Source organism: Saccopteryx bilineata, chromosome 4, assembly GCF_036850765.1.
Source record: "Saccopteryx bilineata isolate mSacBil1 chromosome 4, mSacBil1_pri_phased_curated, whole genome shotgun sequence".
In the NCBI taxonomy this organism is placed as follows: domain Eukaryota; kingdom Metazoa; phylum Chordata; class Mammalia; order Chiroptera; family Emballonuridae; genus Saccopteryx; species Saccopteryx bilineata.
Genome location: NC_089493.1, coordinates 126,321,962 through 126,348,346, shown reverse-complemented (window position 1 = coordinate 126,348,346; position 26,385 = coordinate 126,321,962). Strand labels below are relative to the sequence as shown.

General features: G+C 40.1%; 1 protein-coding gene across 9 annotated transcripts in view; it reads right to left on the bottom strand.

The window, feature by feature from the left end:
* The window catches only part of LRRC49 (leucine rich repeat containing 49), a 196,527-nt gene that overhangs the window by 34,794 nt on the left and 135,348 nt on the right, over nucleotides 1-26,385 (bottom strand). For 8 of the 9 annotated variants that reach the window (XM_066277953.1, XM_066277954.1, XM_066277957.1 and 5 more), the window contains 2 exons: nucleotides 24,212-24,295; nucleotides 12,186-12,352 (listed from right to left, as the gene is read on the bottom strand). In XM_066277953.1, the coding sequence (XP_066134050.1) occupies nucleotides 12,186-12,352; nucleotides 24,212-24,295 (251 nt within the window). The remainder of the gene's footprint in view (nucleotides 1-12,185; nucleotides 12,353-24,211; nucleotides 24,296-26,385) is intronic. The other variant, XM_066277955.1, reaches the window with a different exon arrangement.

Here is a 26,385-nt window from a genome sequence, read left to right as displayed (position 1 = left end):
ATATTTTCCAACTAAAATATGATTTTTTTAACAGTGGGCCATCTGCCATCAAACAGGAATTCTCTTCAAGATCATCACTGGTTAAATCCAAGTCAAACATTCATTTCTTCAACTCGATCTTTATATAGCAATGGATCAAAAAAATATTCTGTACCTTCTTGATTAGTAAAGGACTCTAAAATAAGATGATTTTAATATATATTTAATTTATTTTAAAATTACTATTGACATTCAATATTATACTAATTTCAGGTGTACAACAGAGTGATTAGACATTTCTATACCTGTGAAGTGCAGGGTGATTAACGTAATGCAATAAAGTCATGAGTCTCTGAAAACTATCTTAAATGCTAAAATGGGAAAAAAACAATATTTCAGAGAATTACAGGTTATTTTGGTGTATTTTGAAAACATCTTTAGGCTTTTTATAACAGGTTAGACAGAAAGACTTAAAATATTCCAAAAGATTCCTTTTCTGGTGACTAAGTGGTACTAACTCCTATAATAACGTATTTTATGGATTCTATTAAATTTGTACGTGTAGAAATTCATTTTCTGCATTATATTTTACTATAGCAGTGTTGGCTACAGTACTGCAGTGTTCATAGATAGGAAATAACTGAAAATACACCAGGCTCACTGCACGCATCCAAGGTAAGCAGAGGGAACGTTACTGCTAGTGCGCCAGTCTAGCGGCGGAGAGGGACACGGCAACACGCCACGCCGTGTAGAGCCACCCCACACACAGGGACCAGGGAATCGTTAATGGATGGAGCTCAGTGTTATGGAACTTCTCCCTTGCATTTGCCTGTAATTTCTTCATGGATACTTGTTTCCAGGCATTTAGTTACACATCCATAAGCTAAAGGTTACAGACACTGAAACACAAGTTAGCCACCATTCTGGAATTACAAAATACTAAAGACTGGAGAGACAAGATGGCGCTGGAGTAGGCGGACGTACCAGCATCTACCTCCCAGAACCAAAGTGGATTACAAACTAATTTTATGAACTATCATCTGGAAAAACCAACTTTGGACTAAACTAAGAGGACTCTTCAACCAAGGAACACTGAAGAAGCCACACCGAGGCTGGTAGGAAAAGCGGAAACGCGGAGAGGGCTGCCCAGCTCCTCCGAGCAAATGGCAGCAGGGAGAGACTCGCGTGGTGGGAAGTGAGTTTAGCAGAGGGGAAAGGGTCCTGAGCCCCAGGAGCAAAGCCCCAGCCTGCAGCCCCAGAGCCCAGAAGAGGCGAAAGGACAGTATTTAGCTGGAAACAAGTCAGGATACTGTTTGTGAAACAGTCTGATTTCTTGGACCCAGGATCCTTCTTAAAGGGACCGTGCAGAACATCTCTCTCAAAAACAATCACCTGGGGCTCCTGGGGATGGGTGGAGAGAGGAGAGGATGACAGTAACAGGAAGAGAGTGTAGTCTAGGAGTCATAGGGAGAAACATTTTGGGAGATAACCACCCTAACCCCTGGGACGAGTCACCCCCCAAAGCTGAAGTGAATATTACCCCCGGAAACGGCAATACCAGCAAAGGGAAGCAAGAGAGCAGCCAAACAAGCTCCCTCGCAGCATTCAGAGCAGAGTCGCATAGAAGGAGGGAGCTTTCGGGTCTACAGTAGTGAGTCTTAGGGTCCGAGCTGCAAAGCCCCCACCCACGCGGCTGAGGGCGCACCGGAGAGCAGGCGGCAGCGGGAGACAAAAGTGCGGTTCTGCTGGCAGGGGCGGAGGCCAGCTGGCCACCACTGGGCTCAGGTGTGAGCTCCATCTTGTCCGGCTGGGGAAAAAAGGGCTTGCAAAAGCGGTCAAGCTCAGTTGCCGGCAGCCAGTAATCCAGCCTCCGGGAGAAGGGCAGGAACCCCGGAAAGGGTGGAGACTAGCTCCGGAGCAAGGGCAGAGGAGCACAGCCCTGCCCCACCCGTGAAACCCAGGCTTGCAGTCTGACCTGGTAGCCGGCTCCTCCCACGGGGGTGGAGCCAAAAGCCCAGAAGAGGCAGAGTTCCGCTACGGAGCTGAGCTTGGGCACGCAGCCCTGCCTGGCGGTAGAGCCAAGGCTAGCAGCTGTGCCTTGAGTGGGATCCTCCTGCAAGGGCAGGGCGAAAGATTGGAAACAGGCGAGACCCACAGCTGAACAAAGGTGCTCGCCAGTGCCCTCAAGACCGAGCATAACGTCACACACGGGGGCGGGGCAAAGGCCAAGGCCATGGCCACCAACCCTTGTGCACCCGAGCACGTGATCACAGCCACTCCCATGAAGAGAAAATGCGGAGGCAGAGAAATACAACACAAATAAACCAAGAGAAATCCCCAGAAAAGGACCTAAGTGAATCAGATATAACCAAATTACCAGATGCAGAGTTTAAAATAACGATTGTTAGGATGCTCAAAGATATTAGAACAACCATAGATGGCCATTACGAAAACCTAAATAAAGAGATAACAAATATAAAAAAGGACATTGAAATAATAAAAAAGAATCAGTCAGAAATGAGAAATACAATATCTGAAATAAAGAATACAATGGAAGGAATTAAAAGCAGGATGGATGATGCAGAGAATCGAATCAGTGAGTTAGAGGACACAATAAGTAAAGGCATGGAAGCAAAGCAGAAAAAAGAAGAGAGACTTAAAAAGTCTGAGGAAACTCTAAGAGAGCTCTGTGACAACATGAAGAGAAATAACATCCACATCATAGGGGTTCCTGAAGAAGAAGAGAAAGAACAAGGGATAGAGACTTTGTTCAAACATATTATAGCGGAAAACTTCCCGGAATTAAGGCAGGAAAACATTTCACATGTTCAGGAAGCACAGAGAACTCCATTAAGGAGAAACCCAAAGAAACCAACACCAAGGCACATCATAATTAAAATACCAAAGCTAAATGAAAAAGAGAAAATATTAAAAGCTGCTAGAAAAAAAAAGACTATCACCTACAAAGGAGCCCCTATAAGGATGACTTCTGACTTCTCAACAGAAACACTTGAAGCCAGAAGGGAATGGCAAGAAATATTCAAAGTAATGCACAACAAGAACCTACAACCAAGACTACTTTATCCAGCAAGGCTATCATTTAAAATGGAAGGAGAAATAAAAAGCTTTATAGACAAAAAAAAACTCAAGGATTTCACTGCAACCAAACCAAGGCTGCAAGAAATGCTAAGGGACCTGTTGTAAACAGATCAAAGGAAAAAAAGAATACAACAAAAGAGAAATACAGTTTTAAAGAAAAAAAATGGCAATAAACAGTTACATATCAGTAATACCCTTAAATGTTAATGGATTAAATGATCCGATCAAGAGACATAGGGTAGCTGCGTGGATAAGAAAACAGGACCCATACATATGCTGTCTACAAAAGACACACCTTAAATCAAAAGATGTACACAGCCCTGGACGGTTGGCTCAGCGGTAGAGCGTCGGCCTAGCGTGCGGAGGACCCAGGTTCGATTCCCGGCCAGGGCACACAAGAGAAGTGCCCATTTGCTTCTCCACCCCTCTGCCGCGCTTTCCTCTCTGTCTCTCTCTTCCCCTCCTGCAGCCAAGGCTCCATTGGAGCAAAGATGGCCCGGGCGCTGGGGATGGCTCTGTGGTCTCTGCCTCAGGCGCTAGAGTGGCTCTGGTCGTAACATGGCGACGCCCAGGATGGGCAGAGCATCGCCCCCTGGTGGGCAGAGCGTCGCCCCTGGTGGGCGTGCCGGGTGGATCCCGGTCGGGCGCATGCGGGAGTCTGTCTGACTGTCTCTCCCTGTTTCCAGCTTCAGAAAAATGAAAAAAAAAATAGGAAAGATGTACACAGACTGAAGATAAAAGGATGGAAAAAAATATTTCACACAAATGGAAATGAAAAAAAAAAGCTGGGGTAGCAATACTTATATCAGACAAAATGGACTTTCAAACAAAGACCATAGTTAGAGATAAGGAAGGTCACTACATAATGATAAAGGAAGCAATCCAAAAGGAAGATATAACCATTATAAATATCTATGCACCTAATATAGGAGCACCTAAATATATAAAGCAGACTTTGATGGACTTAAAGGGCGAGATCAACAGCAATAGTATAATAGTAGGGGATTTCAATACTCCATTAACATCATTAGATAGATCCTCAAGAACGAAAATTAACAAAGAAACAGCAGACTTAAAGGACACACTAGATCAACTCGATTTAATAGATATCTTCAGATCCTTTCACCCTAAAGCAGCAGAATATACATTTTTTTTCAAGTGCTCATGGTACATTCTCTAGGATAGACCACATGTTAGGGCACAAAAGTGGTCTCAACAAATTTAAGAAGATTGAAATCATATCGAGCACTTTCTCTGATCACAATGGCATTAAACTAGAAATCAACCACAATATAAAAATTGAAAAACATTTAAACACTTGGAAACTAAATAGCATGTTATTAAATAACGAATGGGTTAACAATGAGATCAAAGAAGAAATTTAAAAATTCCTAGAAACAAATGATAATGAGCATACATCAACTCAAAATTTATTGGACACAGCAAAAGCAGTCCTGAGAGGGAAGTTTATAGCATTACAGGCATCCCTCAAGAAGCTAGAAAAAGCTCAAATAAACAACTTAACCCTGCATCTGAAAGAACTACAAAAAGAACAGCAAGTAAAGCCCAGAGCTAGTAGAAGAAAGGAAATAATAAAGATCAGAGCAGAAATAAATGACATAGAGGCTAAAGAAACAATACAGAGGATCAATGAAACCAGGACCTGGTTCTTTGAAAAGGTAAACAAGATCGATGAACCTTTAACGAGACTCACCAAGAAACAAAGAGAGAGGACTCAAATAAATAAAATTAGAAATGAGAGTGGAGAAATAACAACTGACACAACAGAAATACAAAATATTGTAAGAAAATACTCTCAAGAACTGTACGCCAAAAACTAGACAACCTAGATGAAATGGACAAATTCCTTGAATCATATAATCTTCCAAAAATCAATCTGGAAGAATCAGAAAACATAAACAGACCAATTTCAACAAATGAGATTGAAACAGCTATCAAAAAACTCCCAAAAAAGAAAAGTCCTGGGCCTGATGGCTTCACAAGTGAATTCTACCAAATATTCAAAGAAGAACTAACTCCTATCCTTCTCAAACTATTTCAAAAAATTCAAGAGGAAGGAAGACTTCCAAACTCCTTTATGAGGCGAGCATAATTCTGATTCCAAAACCAGGCAAAGACAACACAAAAAAAGAAAATTATAGGCCAATATCCCTGATGAACTTAGATGCAAAAATCCTCAACAAAATATTAGCAAACCGGATCCAGCAATATATGAAAAAAATCATACACCATGATCAAGTAGGATTTATTCTTGGGAGGCAAGGCTGGTACAATATTCACAAATCAATCAATGTGATTCATCACATAAACAAAAGAAAGGAGAAAACCACATGATAATTTCAATAGATGCAGAAAAAGCATTTGATAAAGTCCAGCACCTATTCATGATCAAAACTCTCAGCAAAGTGGGAATACAGGGAACATACCTCAACATGATAAAGGCCATCTATGACAAGCCCACAGCCAACATCATACTCAATGGGCAAAAATTAAAAGCAATCCCCTTAAGATCAGGAACAAGGCAGGGGTGCCCCCTTTCACCACTCTTATTCAACAGAGTCCTGGAAGTCCTAGCCACAGCAATCAGACAAGAAAAAGAAATAAAAGACATCCAAATTGGAAAAGAAGAAGTAAAACTATCATTATTTGCAGATGACATGATATTGTATATAGAAAACCCTAAAGTCTCAGTCAAAAAAGTACTAGACCTGATAAATGAATTTGGCAACGTGACAGGATATAAAATCAATACTCAGAAATCAGAGGCATTTTATACACTAATAATGAACTGTCGGAAAGAGAAATCAAGGAATCAACCCCTTTACCATTGCAACCAAAAAAATAAAGTACCTAGGAATAAATCTAACCAAGGAGATTAAAGACTTGTACTTGGAAAATTATAAAACATTGATAAAAGAAATCAGGGAAGATACGAATAAGTGGAGGCATATACTGTGCTCATGGTTAGGAAGAATAAACATCACTAAAATTTCTATATTACCCAAAGCAATTTATAAATTCAATGCAATACCGATTAAAATACCAATGACTTACTTCAGAGACATAGAACACATATTCCAAAAATTTATATGGAACCAAAAGAGAACACAAATAGCCTCAGCAATCTTGAAAAGGAAGAATAAAGCAAAAGGGATCACACTTCCGGATATCAAGTTATATTATAAGGCCATTGTACTCAAAACAGCATGGTACTGGCATAAGAACAGGCACGTAGATCAATGGAACAGAACAGAGAACCCAGAAATAAACCCACAGCTCTATGAACAACTGATATTTGACAAAGGAGGTAAGGAAATACAATGGAGTAAAGACAGCCTCTTCAACAAATGGTGTCGGGAAAACTGGACAGCTACCTGCAAAAAAATGAAACTAGACCACCAACTTACACCACCCACAAAAATAAACTCAAAGTGGATAAAAGACTTGAATGTAAGCCGTGAAACCATAAGCATTTTAGAAGAAAACATAGGCAGTAAGCTCTCTGACATCTCTCGCAGCAATATATTTGCTGAGTTGTCTCCACAGGCAAGTGAAATAAAAGACAGGATAAACAAATGGGACTTTATCAAACTAAAAAGCTTCTGCACAGCTAAAGACAATAAGAACAGAATAAAAAGACAAACTACACAATGGGAGAATATATTTGACATAGCGTCTGATAAGGGTCTGATAACCAAAATTTATAAAGAACTTGTAAAACTTAATACCAGGAAGACAAACAATCCAATCCAAAAATGGGCAAAAGAAATGAATAGACACTTCTCCAAAGAGGACACACAGATGGCCAACAGGCATATGAAAAAAAATGTTCAACATCACTAATGATTAGAGAAATGCAAATTAAAACCACAATGAGATATCACCTCACACCCCTCAGAATGGCGCTCATCAATAAAACAACAGAGAATAAGTGCCGGCGAGGATGTGGAGAAAAGGGAATGCTCCTGCACTGCTGGTGGGAATGCAGACTGGTGCAGCCACTGTGGAAAAAAGTATGGAGATTCCTCAAGAAATTAAAAATCGAACTGCCTTTTGACCCAGCTATACCACTGTTAGGAATATACCCCAAGAACACCATAGTACTGTTTGAAAAGAAGAAATGCACCCCCATGTTTATGGCAGCATTGTTCACAATAGCAAAGATCTGGAAACAGCTCAAGTGTCCGTCAGAGGATGAGTGGATTAAAAAGCTTTGGTATATATATACTATGGAATACTACTCAGCCATAAGAAATGATGACATAGGATCTTTTACAACAACATGGATGGGTCTTGATAACATTATACTGAGTGAAAGAAGTAAATCAGAAAAAACTAAGAACTACATGATTCCATACTTAGGTGGGACATAAAGATGAGACTCAGAGACATGAACAACAGTGTTGGGGTTTCAGGGTGGGGGGAGGAGAGAAAGGGGGTTGGGGGAGGGGAGGGGCACAAAGATCATGGCTTTTCAGCATTTGCCATATTCCACCCTTAATGTATAGACAGACTGCAAATATTTATGTATGGTGTTCCCACTATAAAGACTGTTGTCTTAGGGACAAATGCTGATGAACTATTTCAGCAGTTCCTCCTTCTTCAAAGACTTATATGTCAACATAGAGCTCCATGTTTCATAGGACATACTCAAGTTCACTCCATGCTCCCTGGAGCTTTAGCACAAGGGAATGCCCCCCCCCTTTTTTTTGGTAGTATTTTTTCTTTTATTTATTTATTGTATTTTTCTGAGGATGGAGATGGGGAGGCAGTCAGACAGACTCCTGCATGCGCCTGACCGGGATCCACCTGGCATGCCTACCAGGGGGGAATGCTCTGCCCATCTGGGGTGTTGCTTTGTTACAACCGGAGCCATTCTAGCGACTGGGGTGGAGGCCATGGGGCCATCCTTAGTTCCCGGGGTGGCTTTGCTCCGGTGGAGCCTTGGCTGCGGGCGGGAGGAGAGAGACGAAGAGGAAGGAGAGGGGGAGGGATAGAGAGGTAGATGGGTGCTTCTCCTGTATGCTCTGGCCAGGAATCGAACCCGGGAATCCTGCACACCAGGCCAATGACTCCGACGGGTCTACCATATCATGCTTTCTACTTAAAAAAAAAATTTACATTTCTTTTGAATGCTGATGAACAGGAGACACCAAATCTTTTTCGCCTGCAAACTACTACCTTCTTTATTAGATCTAGCTAATAACACTGTTTTGTCTTTTTCCAAATAGCTCCAGATATATGGAAAAGATTTATATAGGCGGAGGGGGATCCTCAAACCCCTCAGCGAGATCTTCTGAACATGGCTTTTAAGATACCTAGAGGCAGAAAAAGCCCAATAGAGATCAGGGCAACTACCAGCTTTTAGGATACACCCTTAAAGGCTCCAACGCCCCAAAGGGGTCTCATAGAAGCCATCTGGGTCCTGCTTCAATAGTGGAAAGGAAGGTCATTGAGCTAAAGCCTGCCAGGCTTACACGCCTCTGCTGTGAGAAAACAGGGACACTGGAAGGTGGGCTTCCCCCTCGCTCCTCTAAGGGAGGGTTCAGTCTCTTCCAGCCCTGCTCCAGCCACCTATGACCTAACCTTGCCCAAAAAGCTGGGGTTTGCCACTGAAGGCTGAAGGTGCCCAGGGCCATTGGCCCCATCTACGACACTGTGGCCGAGCCTAGGGTATTTGTTCCAAGAAGCAGGTAAACTGATCTCATTTGCACAAGGGCCACTTAACTATGTTTTGCCTGAATAGTCAGGTTTTTTATTCTTCCCTCAAAGATCTCAGTTGCGGGTGTTGATAGTCCTATTTTCTGCTGCTTTGCTTAATATATAGTGTTTCCTTTATCCCTCCTACCTCAATGCCCCACTCATATTTCAGGCTGGGACCTACTCCTAATTTAGAGCTCTCTTTCCTACTTTTGCCAACTTGTATTATGAATCTTCCTTTGCCACCCAGCGTAGTGTATCCCAAGGTTCTCTTTACCAAGTCACAGTCACAGAGCTTCAGGGAAAAGCAACCTGGTCTCATCTCTCCAGGCAGAGGAGAACAGAAGCTCCATCTCCACACATGCTGCAGATGGCTTTTCCAGTCTACCTGAATCATTACCAGCTAGAAGCAGCGGTCATTAGGACTTGGACATGAGCTGCAAAGTATAGAATGGTGACAACAACTCCAATGCCATGCGGACTTTTCTTGTGGGGAACTTTCCTGGACTCCTGCTCCCTGTGACAGCTCCTAACAGACTGAACTGTGGTTGGGTTGCATTTTTCTGGGATTTGGCATAGTGATGGGGCCAACTTAGACTTGGTGAACATGTTAAGGACACTACTCTTTTATGGATTCTTGCTGTACTGGCCAAAAGTTTGCTTAAAGGCTTTTAATCAATGTAAAAAAAAAATAGAGGACTGGATGAAGAAGATGGGGCACATATACACCATGGTATACTATTCAGCTAGGAGAAATGATGACATTGGATCACTTACAGCGGAATGGTGGAGTCTTGGTAGCATTATGTGGGGTGAAATTAGCGAATCAGAAAAAAACAGGAACTGCAGGATTCCATACATTGGTGGGACATAAAAGCGAGACTAAGAGGCAAGGACAGGAATGTGGTGGTTACGGGGGGTGGGGGGAGGGAAGGAGGGAGAGGGGGAGGGGTACAGAGAGAACTGGATGGAGGGTGGCGGAGGACGATCTCTCTTCGGGTGATGGGTATGCAACAGAACTAAATGACAAGATAACCTGGAAATGTTTTCTTTGAATGTATGTACCCTGATTTATTGATGTCACCCCATTAAAATAAAAATTTATTTATTAAAAAAAATACTAAAGACTATAAATGGGATTGTTAAAAATGGAAAACTTATGTAATATTAAAAAACAAATCAGAACTCCAAAGAAGAAATTGTGGCCCCCTGACCAGCTTTCTACCTTTGAAGAGAGCCAAGTGCTTATCATTCCAGAAAGATGAAATTTAATGGTATTTTAAAAAGACTTACAGATAGTGTAGTAATAGAACTTGTAATATTTAAAACAGTTCACTTTGTACTTTCAGATGAAATAGCAGGCAGACTGAGCATGTGTTTGAAACCTCTCTAAGACCCCATTAAAATAATTAAAGTGCTATAAACCCACAACAAGTACAAGGAAGGGACCATCCGCAGCAAGAACTTTCAGCAAATTACTGGAACTGGGAAGTGAGAACCGCTGAGGTACTCAGGAGGACAGAGGAAACTATAGCTCTGTCTGTGCCCCAGGGACAAGGGAAATGATGGCAGCAGCCTGCCCCTGCCTGGTGGAGCTTTGGTAAGTGGGCATGATGGAAGATGGGAGTGAGGAGTGACACTAAGCACAGGGACATTAGAGCGTAAGATATGTAAAAGGATCCCACCCCTACATTGCCCACCACTGATAACCAGGGAGGCAGAGGGGCACGGCAGAGGTGCAGGGAAATAACACACTTGTAAGTAATGCCAGGGCACCCGGCTACTCCCCCAGGGAAGAAGCATCCAGCTCAGATCTCAGCCTCACACTTCAAAATCAAGTCCAGGTGTACTCAAGGCTGAAGTACAAAAGGACAGATTTTAAACTGTTAGAAAAACAAAACAGAAGAATATGTCTATAAACTCAATGTAGTAAAAGATTTTTTCCCCCTAAACACAATCTAAGTGAGTAAACCATAAAAGAAAAGGTGTACATATTGGTATCTTCAAAATATAAGTGGTATTTAAAGTCTAGCCATCTGTAAAATTGCTCAGGGGAAGCGTTGAGGGAGAAGACGGTCTGGGTCTCAGTCCAAGCAGTCAGAGATGCTAGCATCTGTAACCTGAGAGAGAGGCTCAAGTATCTGACCACCTGAGATAAACACGAGAAAAGAAAATAATCTCTTAGTAATATGATCTACAATAATAAAGGAAATAATGAGGAATAGGCAGGAAAAGAGTTGTCTTCAAAAAGATAAGAAGTCTGAAGAAATGGGGATGCAGTAAAGGCAGCACAAACGTTGTTTGATTAAAAAAAAAAAAAAAGACAGGCAACAAGAAAGTCCAGGTAAAAACATCCATGAAAGGCACAGCTCAAGTATGAAGCAAGCTGAAGTGTGTCATGGTTTGGAACAACTTTAGAAGTGAAATCAAGAGGGGGTATTTAGATTGCTATGCTAGGATTAGTCTCTTTCAGTGGTTTACGGAGCAAAAAAATGAGAGATAATCACAGTACACTACCTAGCTCTCAAGTAAAAAATAGTTATAAAATAATTACATAACCACAGAAACTTAGTGTTTATTATTTTTCAATCTTTAGAAGAGGCCAACTGACAAATGTTAAGAGTATAGAACAGATGTGCATTATCTTGATCTTGAAGTGTAAAAGTATAGCTTATAGAATATAAAAAAATATTACAGTTCCAAAGGAGAGAAAATGGTGGAGTAGGGAACGCCAGAACTCCATCCTTCCATAAAGGCAACAAGTTTGCTAGCAAGAACAGTCAGAATCAACTTTTTCAGAACTCTGGAATCTAACAAAAAATTTACAACAACCTAGGGAATGCTTAGGAAAAAATGCTGAATTTCATTAAGAGTTCTGGGGCATTTAATCTTCCCGTTACCATCCCCTCACTCCCCAGCCCTGAAGGTGGCAGCTCACATCCCATGCGCAGGTGGCTGGCACCAGAGGAAGAAATACATACATTACTCTAAAAAACTTATTTGGTTGTGTGTTCTGATGCATCTAATGGCTCCCAGAAGGACCAGCTCAAGGGCTTGCCTTTGTTCCACCTGTCTTAGAGCTTCCTAATGGCTGAGGTGACATTTGTTAAAAGCATTTAAAATAAAAAATGTATTAGCTACTGCTGCTTTGGGCAAACAATAGGGAGACCAGAAAGCCTGAGGAGAAAGGGCTTTGTGTATTCCAGGGACTCTAGAAGCCTCATTCATGTCCAGGGCTGCACGCATGCTCAGAAAGACCTAAGATCTAATATCAGTAGGTTTTCTTAAGAAAATTATTGTTAAATAAATGTGTGAAATGGCTCCCTATCTCTGCTTCAAGTTCAGTTCTCCAAAGACCAGGATGTGGAAAGAACGCCATCACCTACCCCACTTCCTCTGGAAACGCAGAGACAGCTCTTCCGTCCATCTGACACGGGTCCCGAGAAGGGGAGTCAGGATCCTTTCCGTCTTGCTTTGAAGCAATATTGGTTACTCGATGTTGTTGCAAATCCCACTGTCGTGCTACGTTGTTAATTGTTAACCTCTTCTTCTCCTGTGAACAAATCCATAAGGCATTTTTTGTAGCTGGAGGGAGTCCGAGGGGCACAGTTTATACTATTTAACACACTTTTAAAAGAAGTCTAGGTCTTAAAAGTAGCTACCAAATTTGCATTGTAAAACAAAGTACTACTGGCCTTTATTTACCTTGTGCATCCAAACATCTTAATATGGTCTATCATCTTTAAAACACACACACACACATACACACACTATCCCATTGAAGATTTGAAAATTCACTACCTGAGAATTAATTAATTAATTATTTATAGAGACAGAGAGAGAGTCAGAGAGAGGGATAGATAGGGACAGACAGACAGGAACGGAGAGATGAGAAGTATCATCAGTTTTTCGTTGTGGCACTTTAGTTGTTCATTGATTGCTTTCTCATACGTGCCTTGACTGGGGGCCTTCAGCAGACCAAGTAACCCCTTGCTCAAGCCAGAGACCTTGAGCTCAAGCTGGTAAGCTTTGCTCAAACCAGATGAGCCCGCGCTCAAAATGGTGACCTCGGGGTCTCGAACCTGGGTCCTCTGCATCCCAGCCGATGCTGTATCCACTGCGCCACTGCCTGGTCAGGCACTACCTGAGAATTTAACCGAAATTAAATTCGTTCTTGGGGTTCTAACAGACATCCAGGTGCGGCTAATGGAGCTCACTCTGAGAACTACTGATAGGGCGAGGGGCTCCGTTACTCACAGAAACCTGTCCGAAAGGCAGAGCTAGACGATGGATAGAAGCAGTGACAAGTTATGTGGTCAACTTACATAAATGTACTGATGGAAATAATCACCACTCTATTCTACAGTATCATGAGTTAGTATTTCCATATGGCATGTCTATTAGATCAGAGGCTTCAGACAGGCGCCCCCTGTCGCCCATTGAGTACATAGAACCCAGTGACCAGCCAGTGAGCTGTGGACCCTCACCTGCCCCTCTGAAGCCAGTGAAGCTGTTAGGAAAATTCTTTGCTCCTCTCTACTCAGTGCTTATCTACATGTAGAATAGTTATTTTTAGTTCCACCTCTTTGCCTATATTTGGTTATCTAAAATTTTGGCATGCAGAAATGGCACTGAATAGGAATAAAAAGTTATGACAAAGCTAATTAAAACTAAACTTTTTAGAACTTCTATTTGTTTTTAGAAATGTTTTTTAGAATTTTTTCCTATTGCTTGGTAGCTCAAATCTGTCTAGAGTTAAGTGGGTTATACTTAATATAAATATGCTGCTGGGGTTCTTGACATCCTGTGCGCCCCGTCCACAACAAATGGAACCTGCTATAAAACAGTTCTCTCCAAGTTGATAATGAAGAGTCATCTTACTTTAAAATTTCTATTTCAGTTATTTGCAGATGACTGGAATAATCCAATCCTTAACCTAAGCAATGCCATTGTTTTTATTCATTACCAAGGCCACTCTGAAAGAGGCAGGGGCAGTGAGTTAAGGGGGGACGGCTCTCATGCTCACTCCGTGCATTTGGTTTCTGGCTGACTCAAAGTCGGCAGAAAGAAATATTAATATATACATATAACTATTAATAAATGTCTTTTACTTTTTTTATTTATTCATTGTAGAGACAGAGAGAGAAGGGGGGGAGGAGCAGAAAGCATCAACTTCCATATGTTCCTTTACTATACAAGCCCAGGGTTTTGAACCAGCGACCGCAGCATGCCAGGTCAACGCTTTACCCACTGCACCACCACAGGTCAGGCAGAAAGAAATATTCTTAATGAGGTAGATAAAGCAAGGCTTAGAAAAGATATGTAAAATATCTTTACACCACTGAGTATATTGACAAATTTATAACAAGGTACTCTGAGAACGTAAACACTTTCCTATGCCTACCCCAAAGTTAAGCATCCTTTACTTGGGCTATTAAAATCTGATACACACCATGTTGACTAAGAGAATGATTTTTTTTTCTTGGGTCCAGGAATAGGAAAGACGTATTTTAAAATAGGAGTGCAGCCTGGGGTCAGGTGGGACTCAGGGGAACACAGAAGGACTAGATATATCTGTAGAGCAAGAAAAAAAGAAGCAAAAGAAAAGAGAGCAATTCTGCAAGGCAGAAAAGCAGAAGAGGCACCCAGAGAAAGCTGTGTGCTCAGTAATCACAGATGCATTCGGCACAACAGTTACAGACATGTTGCTAAAGCTAGATGGCAGTACACTGCCAATTCTGTGTTGTGACAATTATTTTAGAAGACATCAAATTTCAGCTCTACATTTGAGTCCATTCCTCATAGTCCAAGCAGTTCCACACCAGTGTGTGCACTATTACTTCCGCTCCTTCTCCAGCGTGCGAGGGAAGCAGACAGAGAGCCAGAAGGGAGAAGATGCGTGTCTGTGCACTTCCCTGTCCCTCTGCAACCAGCCACCGAGGGTCTTTGGTGTCATGACCCCCGATCTGAGGTAGGACTAGGACCCACGTCTCCTGATTTCCCACGCTTTCCCTCTTATTAAAAAAATTTAAAACTAAGTAACCCTCATAATTAAAGAGTCCTATTTAGTGACTGTAAGAGAAGCATCAGCTATTTTTGAAGTTTTCACAAAAAATTTCCAAACATTTAAAAAACATGTTTGCCAAAAATTTAATGTCACAGTTCCAAAAATGCTGGTGATAACAAGCAGCTGACTTGGGTATTTAACAAAAAAATTTCAGTTCAAAGGTTGAGTCAAATACGGTATATTGCCTCTTTGTGGGCCCTACTTACACCAGCTTAGAGCTAAATCATAATGGGATTTCTTGGTTTGTTCTTCCTTTCCATGCCCTGGGGCTCAAACAAGTGTTCTTTAGGTTTGAGAGCTTTAGTCTACTTATTTATGTGCTTTTGTTCAGTTATTCATTCATTCACTTATGCAGCAGTCGACCAGTCAGAAAGTTTGCCGGTACTATTATCTGACAATGATAAATCTTGCTCCTATAAATTTAAAAAATACTGCCCACAACTATATATCCTATAAACCGATGTGTTTGTAGCCAACCCTTAGGGATATTCCATTAAAGGGAGGATGAACATCTTATTGGCTAAATCAATAAAAAGGTGGAGATGTCAAGGAGGGCTTAGGCACATCTCATTAATGGAATGAGGACAGACCAGGGTGGGAGGGGTCAGCAGGTCAGAGGTAACACCAGGTGAGGAGATCATGGCATCCTCAGTGATGGCTCCAACTGCTTCGGAAATAATAGTCCTAAGCTGAGAGGACTTGGGACTAAGTTGTTTTTCTTTTTTTTTTTAGCTTAAGAACAGTTTTCCGGGAGTGACGTCACGGAAATGGCGCTGTGAGCAGCGCGTCCGACAGCTCTCCCCTAAATCACAACAAATTTATCAACTAGAAACAGAAAAATTTATCCTTGGAGCATTCCGGAGTTCCACACAAACTGATAGCAAAAGGACTGTTATCACTTGAATCTGAGAGACGAGGGTGTGGAGGAATCTACCACAGGGACGTTCTTTCAAACCGCAAGGAAGTGCGCCTGTGGTGAGTCAGCCCATATACTTGGGAACCCCGAGCCGCCGCGAGCGGCCGACGTGAGCAGCCGCCGCGAGCAGCCCCCGCGAGCAGCCGCGCGCGCGCCCGGTCCAGTTGAGCACCGCTGACGTTCCCAGCGGCCCCGCACACTGCGAGTGGGGGTTGCCGGCCACCGGTGCCCGGAGCGCCCCATTCGCGCGTGTGCCTTGGGCATTCCACGCGCCCAGGGCGCCCTGCTGGCCCGCACACCCAGGGGGCTCCATTATCCTGCGCCTGGTGCGGTCCAGCCGCCAGCGGCGGGGCGAGCGGGAGAGGCTTGGGAGATTCTCTCCGTGGGCGGGGCACCTCACCCAGCCATTCAAGCTAACAATCAAGCGTTGGGGGAGGGGCGCACGCAGGCAGCCTAAAATACCTTCGGAAGCACAGCTGCGACCCAATCACTGAAATTAGCTTAACCCATAAAATCTGCGCACCCTCGGTTCTAATTGATAAGATCTCTCTCAGTTCAGCGATCCAAGACAAGAGGCGTGATATTTTTTAGTGCCTCTCGCTAAAGGGGCGGGGGCAACTTCTGATTGATAGAGCCTCCATATTCAGGGATAAACGCTAACAAGAAGGACTTGACAGATAATAAGGTCTATACTACACTAGTCGTAAGCAGAGACTAGTGCCTCTTCTTCCCTGCAAAAACAGGCTACAAAGTGTGGAAAGCCTGGGTTGAGAGGTCCAACTAAATGATAGGCGCTGAACAGTCACCTTGACAACAATTGACTCCCACCCCCGCCTGATTACACTGGAGGCCCTGACTCTCAGAGCCTTTCCCAAAGCCTTGCACTGAGTGGGGATAGAGTGGGGATTTCCTAGCTCTTTGAGCCTCTTACTCCCCAGGCAGAAGCAGTTGCAGCCTTATAGCTGGATCACCAGGCTGCTAATTCAGAAAGGGGGGACTAGGAGAGAGAATCCAGGAAAGCAAACTCTCTCATCGTTGGACCCTGCAAACGCCAACAAGCCTTTACTTCCAGCAAGACTAAAGCCAATTATATGACATTGCCATAGAATCCCATCAACTGCAAATCCCTACCTAAGAGTGACACAGGGGCAGAGCCTGGGGTACAGAGTCACCGACCAGGAAGAGGGAGAGAAAAGAAAAAGGAAGAAGTTAACCTCTCAAAATCAAGAAAAACCCACAGACTTTACAACTTGATCCACTAATTTGTTGTTGTTGTTGTTGTTGTTTGTTTCTTCTATCTTTTTGCCTTTATTTCCTCCACCTCGGTCCTTCTATTCTCTGCCCATCTTATGCTTCCCCTTTCTTGAACTACACTACCCATGAGTGTTGCATTTTATTTTTCCTCTTCATCCTCACCCTCCTTTAAGGTTATACTCCAAAACACTGAACTCTCACTCTCTCCTCTTTTGTCTTTTTTTTGTTTTTTTTTTTTTTGTCTTGCTTTATTTTGTTTTTTTCTCCTCCTATTTTATTTCTTCCTTCGTTTTTCTCTTTTTCTTATTTTTTCCTTTCTATTCGTTTTTTCTTTTCTCATTGTACTTTCCTCCCATATAATCCTCAATCACGAACAAATTAGTTAATTTGGGACTCAAGGCTTTTTTTTTGGCTTTATTTCTCTTTTTTGCTTTTGTTTTTATTTATTTTTTCTCTTGTTTGTTTATTTTTGTGGCATTTTGGGTCCTCCCAACCCAAGGTCTCCATTGTATTTAGTCATCGCTCCACTTAATACAACAGATTTTTACTTATTATTTTTATTTTTTCTTCTTTATTATTCTTTTTTGGTCCATTTTTCTGATTCCCTCTTATCCCTCTCATTATATCTCTTAGTTGACCATCACTTACAAGCAAATCATCTTATGCTTGTCTAAGATTTTCTTCCTTTTTTTTTTTTTGAATTTTGTAGGTCCCTACTCCCTTTTTTTTGCCCCTTGAACTCTTCACCCCAAATCAGGCCCTCCATTATAGGCACGATATTTCCCTGAGGAGGGGAGAGGAGGGAAAGAGAAGAGAGAAAAAAAGGGGGAAATAATAAATTATTACTGTTTTTTTTTGTGGGGTGTTTTACCCTTTTTTTTTTTTTTCTTTTTACTCTTTATTAATTCTAATTAGTGCTATCAATAAGACCACCCTCAGATGCCGATAAGAAAGAGGAAATCGAATATTATGGATACAAAAGAAAGAGAGGTAACACAAATAGATGTGGAAAAATCTATGGAGAAAAGACTTAACATATTGGAAGCCTTGGAGCTAAATGACAGAGAATTTAAAATAGAAATCTTAAAAATACTCAGAGATATACAAGAAAACACAGAAAGGCAATATAGGGAGATCAGAAAACAACTCAATGAACACAAAGAATATATTACCAAGGAAATTGAAACTATAAAAACAAATCAAACAGAAATGAAAAACTCAATTCACGAGCTGAAAAACGAGGTAACAAGCTTAGCTAACAGAACAGCCCAGATTGAAGATAGGATTAGTGAAACAGAAGACAAACAACTTGAGGCACAACAGAGAGAAGAAGAAAGAGACTCAAAAATAATAAAAAACGAGAAAGCCCTACAGGAATTGTCTGACTCCATCAGAAAGAATAACATAAGAATAATAGGTATATCAGAGGGAGAAGACAAAGAAAATGGAATGGAGAATATACTCAAACAAATAATAGATGAGAACTTCCCAAGCCTGTGGAAGGAACTAAAGCCTCAAATTCAAGAAGCAAACAGAACACCGAGTTTTCTTAACCCCAACAAACCCACTCCAAGGCACATCATAATAAAGATGACACAAACCAATGACAAAGAAAAAATTCTCAAGGCAGCCAGGGAAAAGAAGAGTATAACATATAAAGGAAGGCCTATTAGATTATCATCAGATTTCTCAGCAGAAACTCTACAAGCTAGAAGAGAGTGGACCCCAATATTTAAAGCCCTGAAAGAGAGGAACTTTCAGCCAAGAATACTATACCCATCAAAGCTATCCTTCAAGTATGAAGGAGATATAAAAACATTCACAAATACAGAAAAGATGAGAGAATTTATCAACAGAAAGCCCCCACTCCAGGAAATACTAAAGGGGGTTTTCCAACCAGATTCAAAGAACAAAAGAAAACAACACCACAAGTAACAGCTCCACCAAGAACACAATAAAACCAAACTTAAACTGTGACAACAAAGGAAAAAAAGGGGGGAGAGGATGGAGATTAACAGTAGCAAAGGATGATGAAGTGCAGAAATACTTATAAGATAGGGTACTACAATGAATATGGTAGGTACCCTTTTCATTACCTAATGGTAACCACCCTTAAAAAAACCACCACAAAAACACTTGACTTAAAAAAGGTAGTAACAGAGGAAAGAAGTATGGAACACAAACAAACAAAAACAAATGATAGAAAAACAAAAGAGAAGAATCAAACTAGATACAAAACTAACAGAAAGCAATTTATAAAATGGCAGTAGGGAACCCACAAGTGTCAATAATTACACTAAATGTAAATGGATTAAACTTACCAATAAAAAGACACAGAGTAGCAGAATGGATTAAAAAAGAAAATCCAACTATATGCTGCCTACAAGAAACACATCTAAGCAACAAGGATAAAAACAAATTCAAAGTGAAAGGCTGGAAAACAATACTCCAAGCAAACAACACCCCAAAAAAAGCAGGCGTAGCAATACTCATATCTAATAATGCTGACTACAAGACAGAAAAAGTACTCAGAGACAAAAATGGTCATTTCATAATGATTAAGGGGAAGTTGAATCAAGAAGACATAACAATCCTTAATATATATGCACCAAACCAAGGAGCACCAAAATATATAAGACAGCTACTTATTGACCTTAAAACAAAAACTAAGAAAAATACAATCATACTTGGAGCCTCAATACACCGCTGACGGCTCTAGATCGGTCATCCAAACAGAGAATCAATAAAGATATAGTGGCCTTAAACGAAATACTAGAACACCTGGATATGATAGACATCTACAGGACACTTCATCCCAAAGCGACAGAGTATACATTTTTCTCTAGTGTACATGGAACATTCTCAAGAATTGACCATATGTTGGGCCACAAAGACAATATCAGCAAATTTAGAAAAATTGAAATTGTACCAAGCATATTTTCTGATCATAAAGCCTTGAAACTAGAATTCAACTGCAAAAAAGAGGGGGAAAAACCCACAAAAATGTGGAAACTAAACAACATACTTCTAAAAAATGAATGGGTCAAAGAAGAAATAAGCGCAGAGATCAAAAGATATATACAGACAAATGAAAATGAAAATACGACATATCAGAGTCTCTGGGATGCAGCAAAAGCAGTAATAAGAGGAAAGTTCATATCACTTCAGGCCTATATGAACAAACAAGAGAGAGCCGAAGTAAACCACTTAACTTCACACCTTAAGGAACTAGAAAAAGAAGAACAAAGACAACCCAAAACCAGCCGAAGAAAGGAGATAATAAAAATCAGAGCAGAAATAAATGAAATAGAGAACAGAAAAACTATAGAAAAAATCAATAAAACAAGGAGCTGGTTCTTTGAAAAGATCAACAAAATTGACAAACCCTTGGCAAGACTCACCAAGGAAAAAAGACACAGGACTCAAATAAATAAAATCCAAAATGAAAGAGGAGAGATCACCACAGACATCATAGAAATACAAAGAATTATTGTAGAATACTATGAAAAATTATATGCCACCAAATACAACAATCTAGAAGAAATGGATAAATTCCTAGAACAATACAACCTTCCTAGACTGAGTCATGAAGAAGCAGAAAGCCTAAACAGACCAATCAGCAGGGAGGAAATAGAAAAAACTATTAAAAATCTCCCCAAAAATAAAAGTCCAGGCCCAGACGGTTATACTAGTGAAGTCTATCAAACATTCAAAGAAGACTTGGTTCCTATTCTACTCAAAGTCTTCCAAAAAATTGAAGAAGAAGCAATACTTCCAAACACATTTTATGAGGCCAACATAACCCTCATACCAAAACCTGGCAAGGATGGCACAAAGAAAGAAAACTACAGACCAATATCTCTAATGAATACAGACGCTAAAATACTAAACAAAATACTGGCAAACCGAATACAACAACATATTAAAAAAATAATACATCATGATCAAGTGGGATTCATCCCAGAATCTCAAGGATGGTTCAACATACGCAAAACGGTTAACGTAATACACCATATCAACAAAACAAAGAACAAAAACCACATGATCTTATCAATAGATGCAGAAAAGGCTTTTGATAAAATACAACACAATTTTATGTTTAAGACTCTCAACAAAATGGGTATAGAAGGAAAATATCTCAACATGATAAAGGCCATATATGATAACCCATCAGCCAACATCCTATTAAACGGCATAAAACTGAGGACTTTCTACCTTAAATCAGGAACAAGACAGGGTTGTCCACTCTCTCCACTCTTATTCAACGTGGTGCTAGAAGTTCTGGCCAGAGCAATCAGACAAGACAAAGAAATAAAAGGCATCCATATCGGAAAAGAAGAAGTAAAGCTATCACTTTTTGCTGATGATATGATCCTATACATCGAAAACCCGAAGGACTCCACAAAAAGATTATTAGAAACAATAAAACAATACAGTAAGGTCGCAGGATACAAAATTAACATACAAAAGTCCATAGCCTTTCTATATGCCAACAATGAAATATTAGAAAACGAACTCAAAAAAATAATCCCCTTCACGATTGCAACAAAAAAAATAAAATACCTAGGAATAAACATAACAAAGAACGTAAAGGACCTATATAATGAAAATTACAAAGCATTGTTAAGGGAAATCGAAAAAGATACAATGAGATGGAAAAATATTCCTTGTTCTTGGATAGGAAGAATAAATATAATCAAAATGGCCATATTACCCAAAGCAATATACAAATTTAATGCAATTCCCATCAAAATCCCTATGAGATTTTTTAAAGAAATGGAACAAAAAATCATCAGATTTATATGGAACTATAAAAAACCCCGAATAGCCAAAACAATCCTAAGGAAAAAGAATGAAGCTGGGGGCATTACAATACCTGACTTTAAACTATATTATAGGGCCACGATAATCAAAACAGCATGGTATTGGCAAAAAAATAGACACTCAGACCAATGGAACAGAATAGAAAGCCCAGAAATAAAACCACATATATATGGTCAAATAATCTTTGATAAAGGGGCCAACAACACACAATGGAGAAAAGAAAGCCTCTTCAACAAATGGTGTTGGGAAAACTGGAAAGCCACATGCAAAAGAATGAAACTCGACTACAGCCTGTCCCCGTGTACTAAAATTAATTCAAAATGGATCAAAGACCTAAATATAAGACCTGAAACAATAAAGTACATAGAAGAAGACATAGGTACTAAAATCATGGACCTGGGTTTTAAAGAGCATTTTATGAACTTGACTCCAATGGCAAGAGAAGTGAAGGCAAAGATAAATGAATGGGACTACATCAGAATTAAATGTTTTTGCTCAGCAAGAGAAACTGATATCAAAATAAACAGACAGCCAACTATATGGGAACTGATATTTTCAAACGACAGCTCAGATAAGGGCCTAATATCCAAAATTTACAAAGAACTCATAAAACTCAACAACAAACAAACAAACAATCCAATAAAAAAATGGGAAGAGGACATGAACAGACACTTCTCCCAGGAAGAGATACAAATGGCCAACAGATATATGAAAAGATGCTCAGCTTCATTAGTTATTAGAAAAATGCAAATCAAAACTACAATGAGATACCATCTCACTCCTGTTAGATTAGCTATTATCAACAAGATGGGTAATAGCAAATGTTGGAGAGGCTGTGGAGAAAAAGGAACCCTCATTCAGTGTTGGTGGGACTGTAAAGTAGTACAACCATTATGGAGGAAAGTATGGTGGTTCCTCAAAAAACTGCAAATAGAACTACCTTATGACCCAGCAATCCCTCTACTGGGTATATACCCCAAAACCTCAGAAACATTGATACGTGAAGACACATGTAGCCCCATGTTCATTGCAGCACTGTTCACAGTGGCCAAGACATGGAAACAACCAAAAAGCCCTTCAATAGAAGACTGGATAAAGAAGATGTGGCACATATACACTATGGAATACTACTCAGCCATAAGAAATGATGACATCAGATCATTTACAGCAAAATGGTGGGATCTTGATAACATTATAAGGAGTGAAATAAGTAAATCAGAAAAAAACAAGAACTACATGATTCCATACATTGGTGGAACATAAAAATGAGACTAAGAGACATGGACAAGAGTGTGGTGGTTACCAAGGGTGGGGGGGGGAGGGAGGACATGGGAGGGAGGGAGGGAGAGAGTTAGGGGGAGGGGGAGGGGCACAGAGAACTAGATAGAGGGTGACGGAGGACATCTGACTTTGGGCGAGGGGTTTGCAACATAATTTGATGACAAAATAACCTAGACATGTTTTCTTTGAATATATGTACCCTGATTTATTAATGTCATCCCATTACCATTACTAAAAATTTATTAAAAAAAAAAAAAGAACAGTTTTCCTAGAGTAAAATATATGATAAACATGTACTTTGATCAGTTTTGAGAAATGTATATGCTGTGTAATCACAGCCCTATCAAGATATATATCACTTCCATCACACCACTAAGTTCCCTTGTTTCTGAACTTTATCATATAAACTTGGTATCACTACTAGTCATTTTAAAAATTCTAAATGCCATTTTAATTTTAATTCTTAATGTTTTTAATTTTAAAAAGAAAAGCACCTACATAAGACAAGAATGAGTAATGATTATCAGAGTGATATCCTTAGTTTTAGAATAGTGTGAAGATTAATATAAGATACTAGGTTTAAGCTGTCTTTATTATACCTTGTGATGTTAACATAAAATATTTTGAAATAAAACATTTCATGCAAGGAAAGAAATATATAATGTGCTAAATCACTTAAAACCAGTTTAAAATTTCAATGTCTAAATTCCTCAAAACCTTTGCCACCTCTATGTCAGAGAATCTAACACAGTTTTCAAATGTAGAACTTTAAAGGCCATGAGGGAATGCACGAGTGTGGAAACAAATTATAACTAATTTGTTATGTTTATTTTTATGTCTTCCTTTTAAAATAACTTTTGCATGTGTTTTATAATGTGCATTATATTGTATTTCAGAGTACAAGTTTATTTATAAGTAGTAAACTTATATAGGTTTTAGGGGTATTTATAAAAACCATTTTATTGATAGGCATGACAATTTTAGAGTTGGAGACCACCCTCCTCGCTGACCGGCGGCTTCAGTGTCCTGTGTGTGGGGACACATGCATGCACGCAGATGGCAGACAATACCTTGAGTAAGGACTGTCTGTGACTTTCCCGCTTCCTCTCTTCCTCCTTTTTGGCTACAACAGATGCCATACGCCTTTCTTCTTCCTAAAGAAATTTTAAAAAATTATTAAGCATTTACCTTTTTTATGCTAAATATCTTCAGTTCCACAAGTCTGGGTTTCTTTGTGAGAGGAGTACTACTTAGCTCAGTAGTTTTCAACCGTTTTTCACTTGGGGCCCAGTGAAAATAGGAGAATTATTTCAGGGACTGCTAAGGCAGAAATCGCCCTGAGCATAAATGAGTTTGAATGAGATCATTAGGTCTGTAATCTTCATACAACATGAGGTGGTTAACTCTTTCACAGACCTGCAGGAACTTTCTAGCAGACTGGCGGTTGAAAAACACTGACTTAGCTCATAAAAACTATGCCTTCAAATAAAAAGTGAGCTTGTTCTTCTTTATTTTCCTCTTTTCTAATTCTAAACACCCTGCATCTTAACCCTACTCCCAACTCTGGTTGTGAGATAAATCTAGCTAATACAAGAGAGAAAAAATAATGAGAAGAAAAGAGAGAGGAGCAAGCTTGTATAATTTTTCTTTGTACAGTGGGCACAAGAGTTCCACAAAGAAAGATTTAAACTTTCTATCATGAAGACTAAAGGAATCAAAATACTTCTAATAATTCTGATTTTATCATTGGTTGCAAATCAATGTTTTTTTAAATGATAAAATAAGTGAAGCCTTTTAAAACTCTCCATTGATATTAATAAGTTATTCTCTGTTAAAATTTTTTTAAGACTTTAATCATTTTAGAGAGGAAAGAGAGAGAGAGAGAGAGAGAAAGGCAGAGAGAGAGAGAGGGGATGAGCAGGAAGCATCAACTCCCATATGTGCCTTGACCGGGCAGGCCCAGGGTTTCGATCCGATGACCTCAGCATTCCAGGTTGATGCTCTTTATCCACTGCACCACCACAGGTCAGGCTCTCCATTAAAATATTACTTTTACTTTTTTAGTTGCTTTCACTTTAGTTGTACATTGATTGCTTCTCGTACATGCTGTACACAAGAAAAAAAAGAGGGGACTAGACCTTGGGCTCAAGGTGAGCCAGCGACCCCTTGCTCAAACCAGCGACCTCAGAGCTTAAGCCAGTGACCTTGGGTTTTTCAGGCCAGCGACCTTTGGGCTCAAGCTGGCAACCTTTGGGATAGTGTCTATGATCCCACACTCAAGCCAGCAGCTCTGTGCTCAAGCTGGTAACCTAGGGTTTTGAACTAGAGACATCAGTGTTCTGGGTCGATGCTCTACCCACTGAGCTGCCACTGGTGAAGCACTTTTACTTCGTTTTTAAATTACTTTGGCCAGTCTAATTTCTTAAATTCTAAAAACTGTGAAATAACATTATAGACACTTAGAAAAAATTTTTAAAAATCAGTCATCCCAACATTCTAGCTCAAATCTTATGATCTCTGTATCACTGTACAATATTCACTGTGAACAAATTTTTAAAAGTTGCAATCTCTATACACAATCTTGAGGCAGGGAGAGAGAGCAGGAACATGGAGCTAGCTGCTCCTGTATATGCTCTGAGCAGGAATTGAACTGGAAACCTCTGTGTTCTGGGACGATGCTCCAACCAACCGAGCTATCTGGCCAGAGCTTAATATTTTTCTATTTTTTTTTTTAGACAGAGAAAGGAAGGGTGAGGGAAGAATTCATTTGTTGTTCGACTCAGTTGTGCATTCATTGATTGCTTCCTGTGTGCTCCTTGACAGGGGATTGAATTTGAAACCTTGTCATTTTGTAATGACGCTTTTAGCCGAATGAGCTCACTGGTCAGGTATACACAATTTTGATCATGCTTTTACCCAGAAGATTGTCAAATTTTAACAGAGTAAGTTATAATCATGTAACTTTTCATTTTCATTATCAAAAGATTTGTAGGCATTTAAAATTATGTTACAGCTTATAAAAACAATTTATTCATAAAAGACAAGCTTAAAAACTTCAGAGATAAGAAAATATAGAAAATAATTTAGCATAGTTTAAGGAGAACTCTTAAAAATAAAAAATTACAGGCCATGCCTGGTTGGCTCAGTGGTAGAGCATTGGTCCAGCGTGTGGATGTCCAGGGTTTGATTCCCAACCAGGGCACACAGGAGAAGTGTCCATCTGCTTCTCTACCCCTCCCCCTCT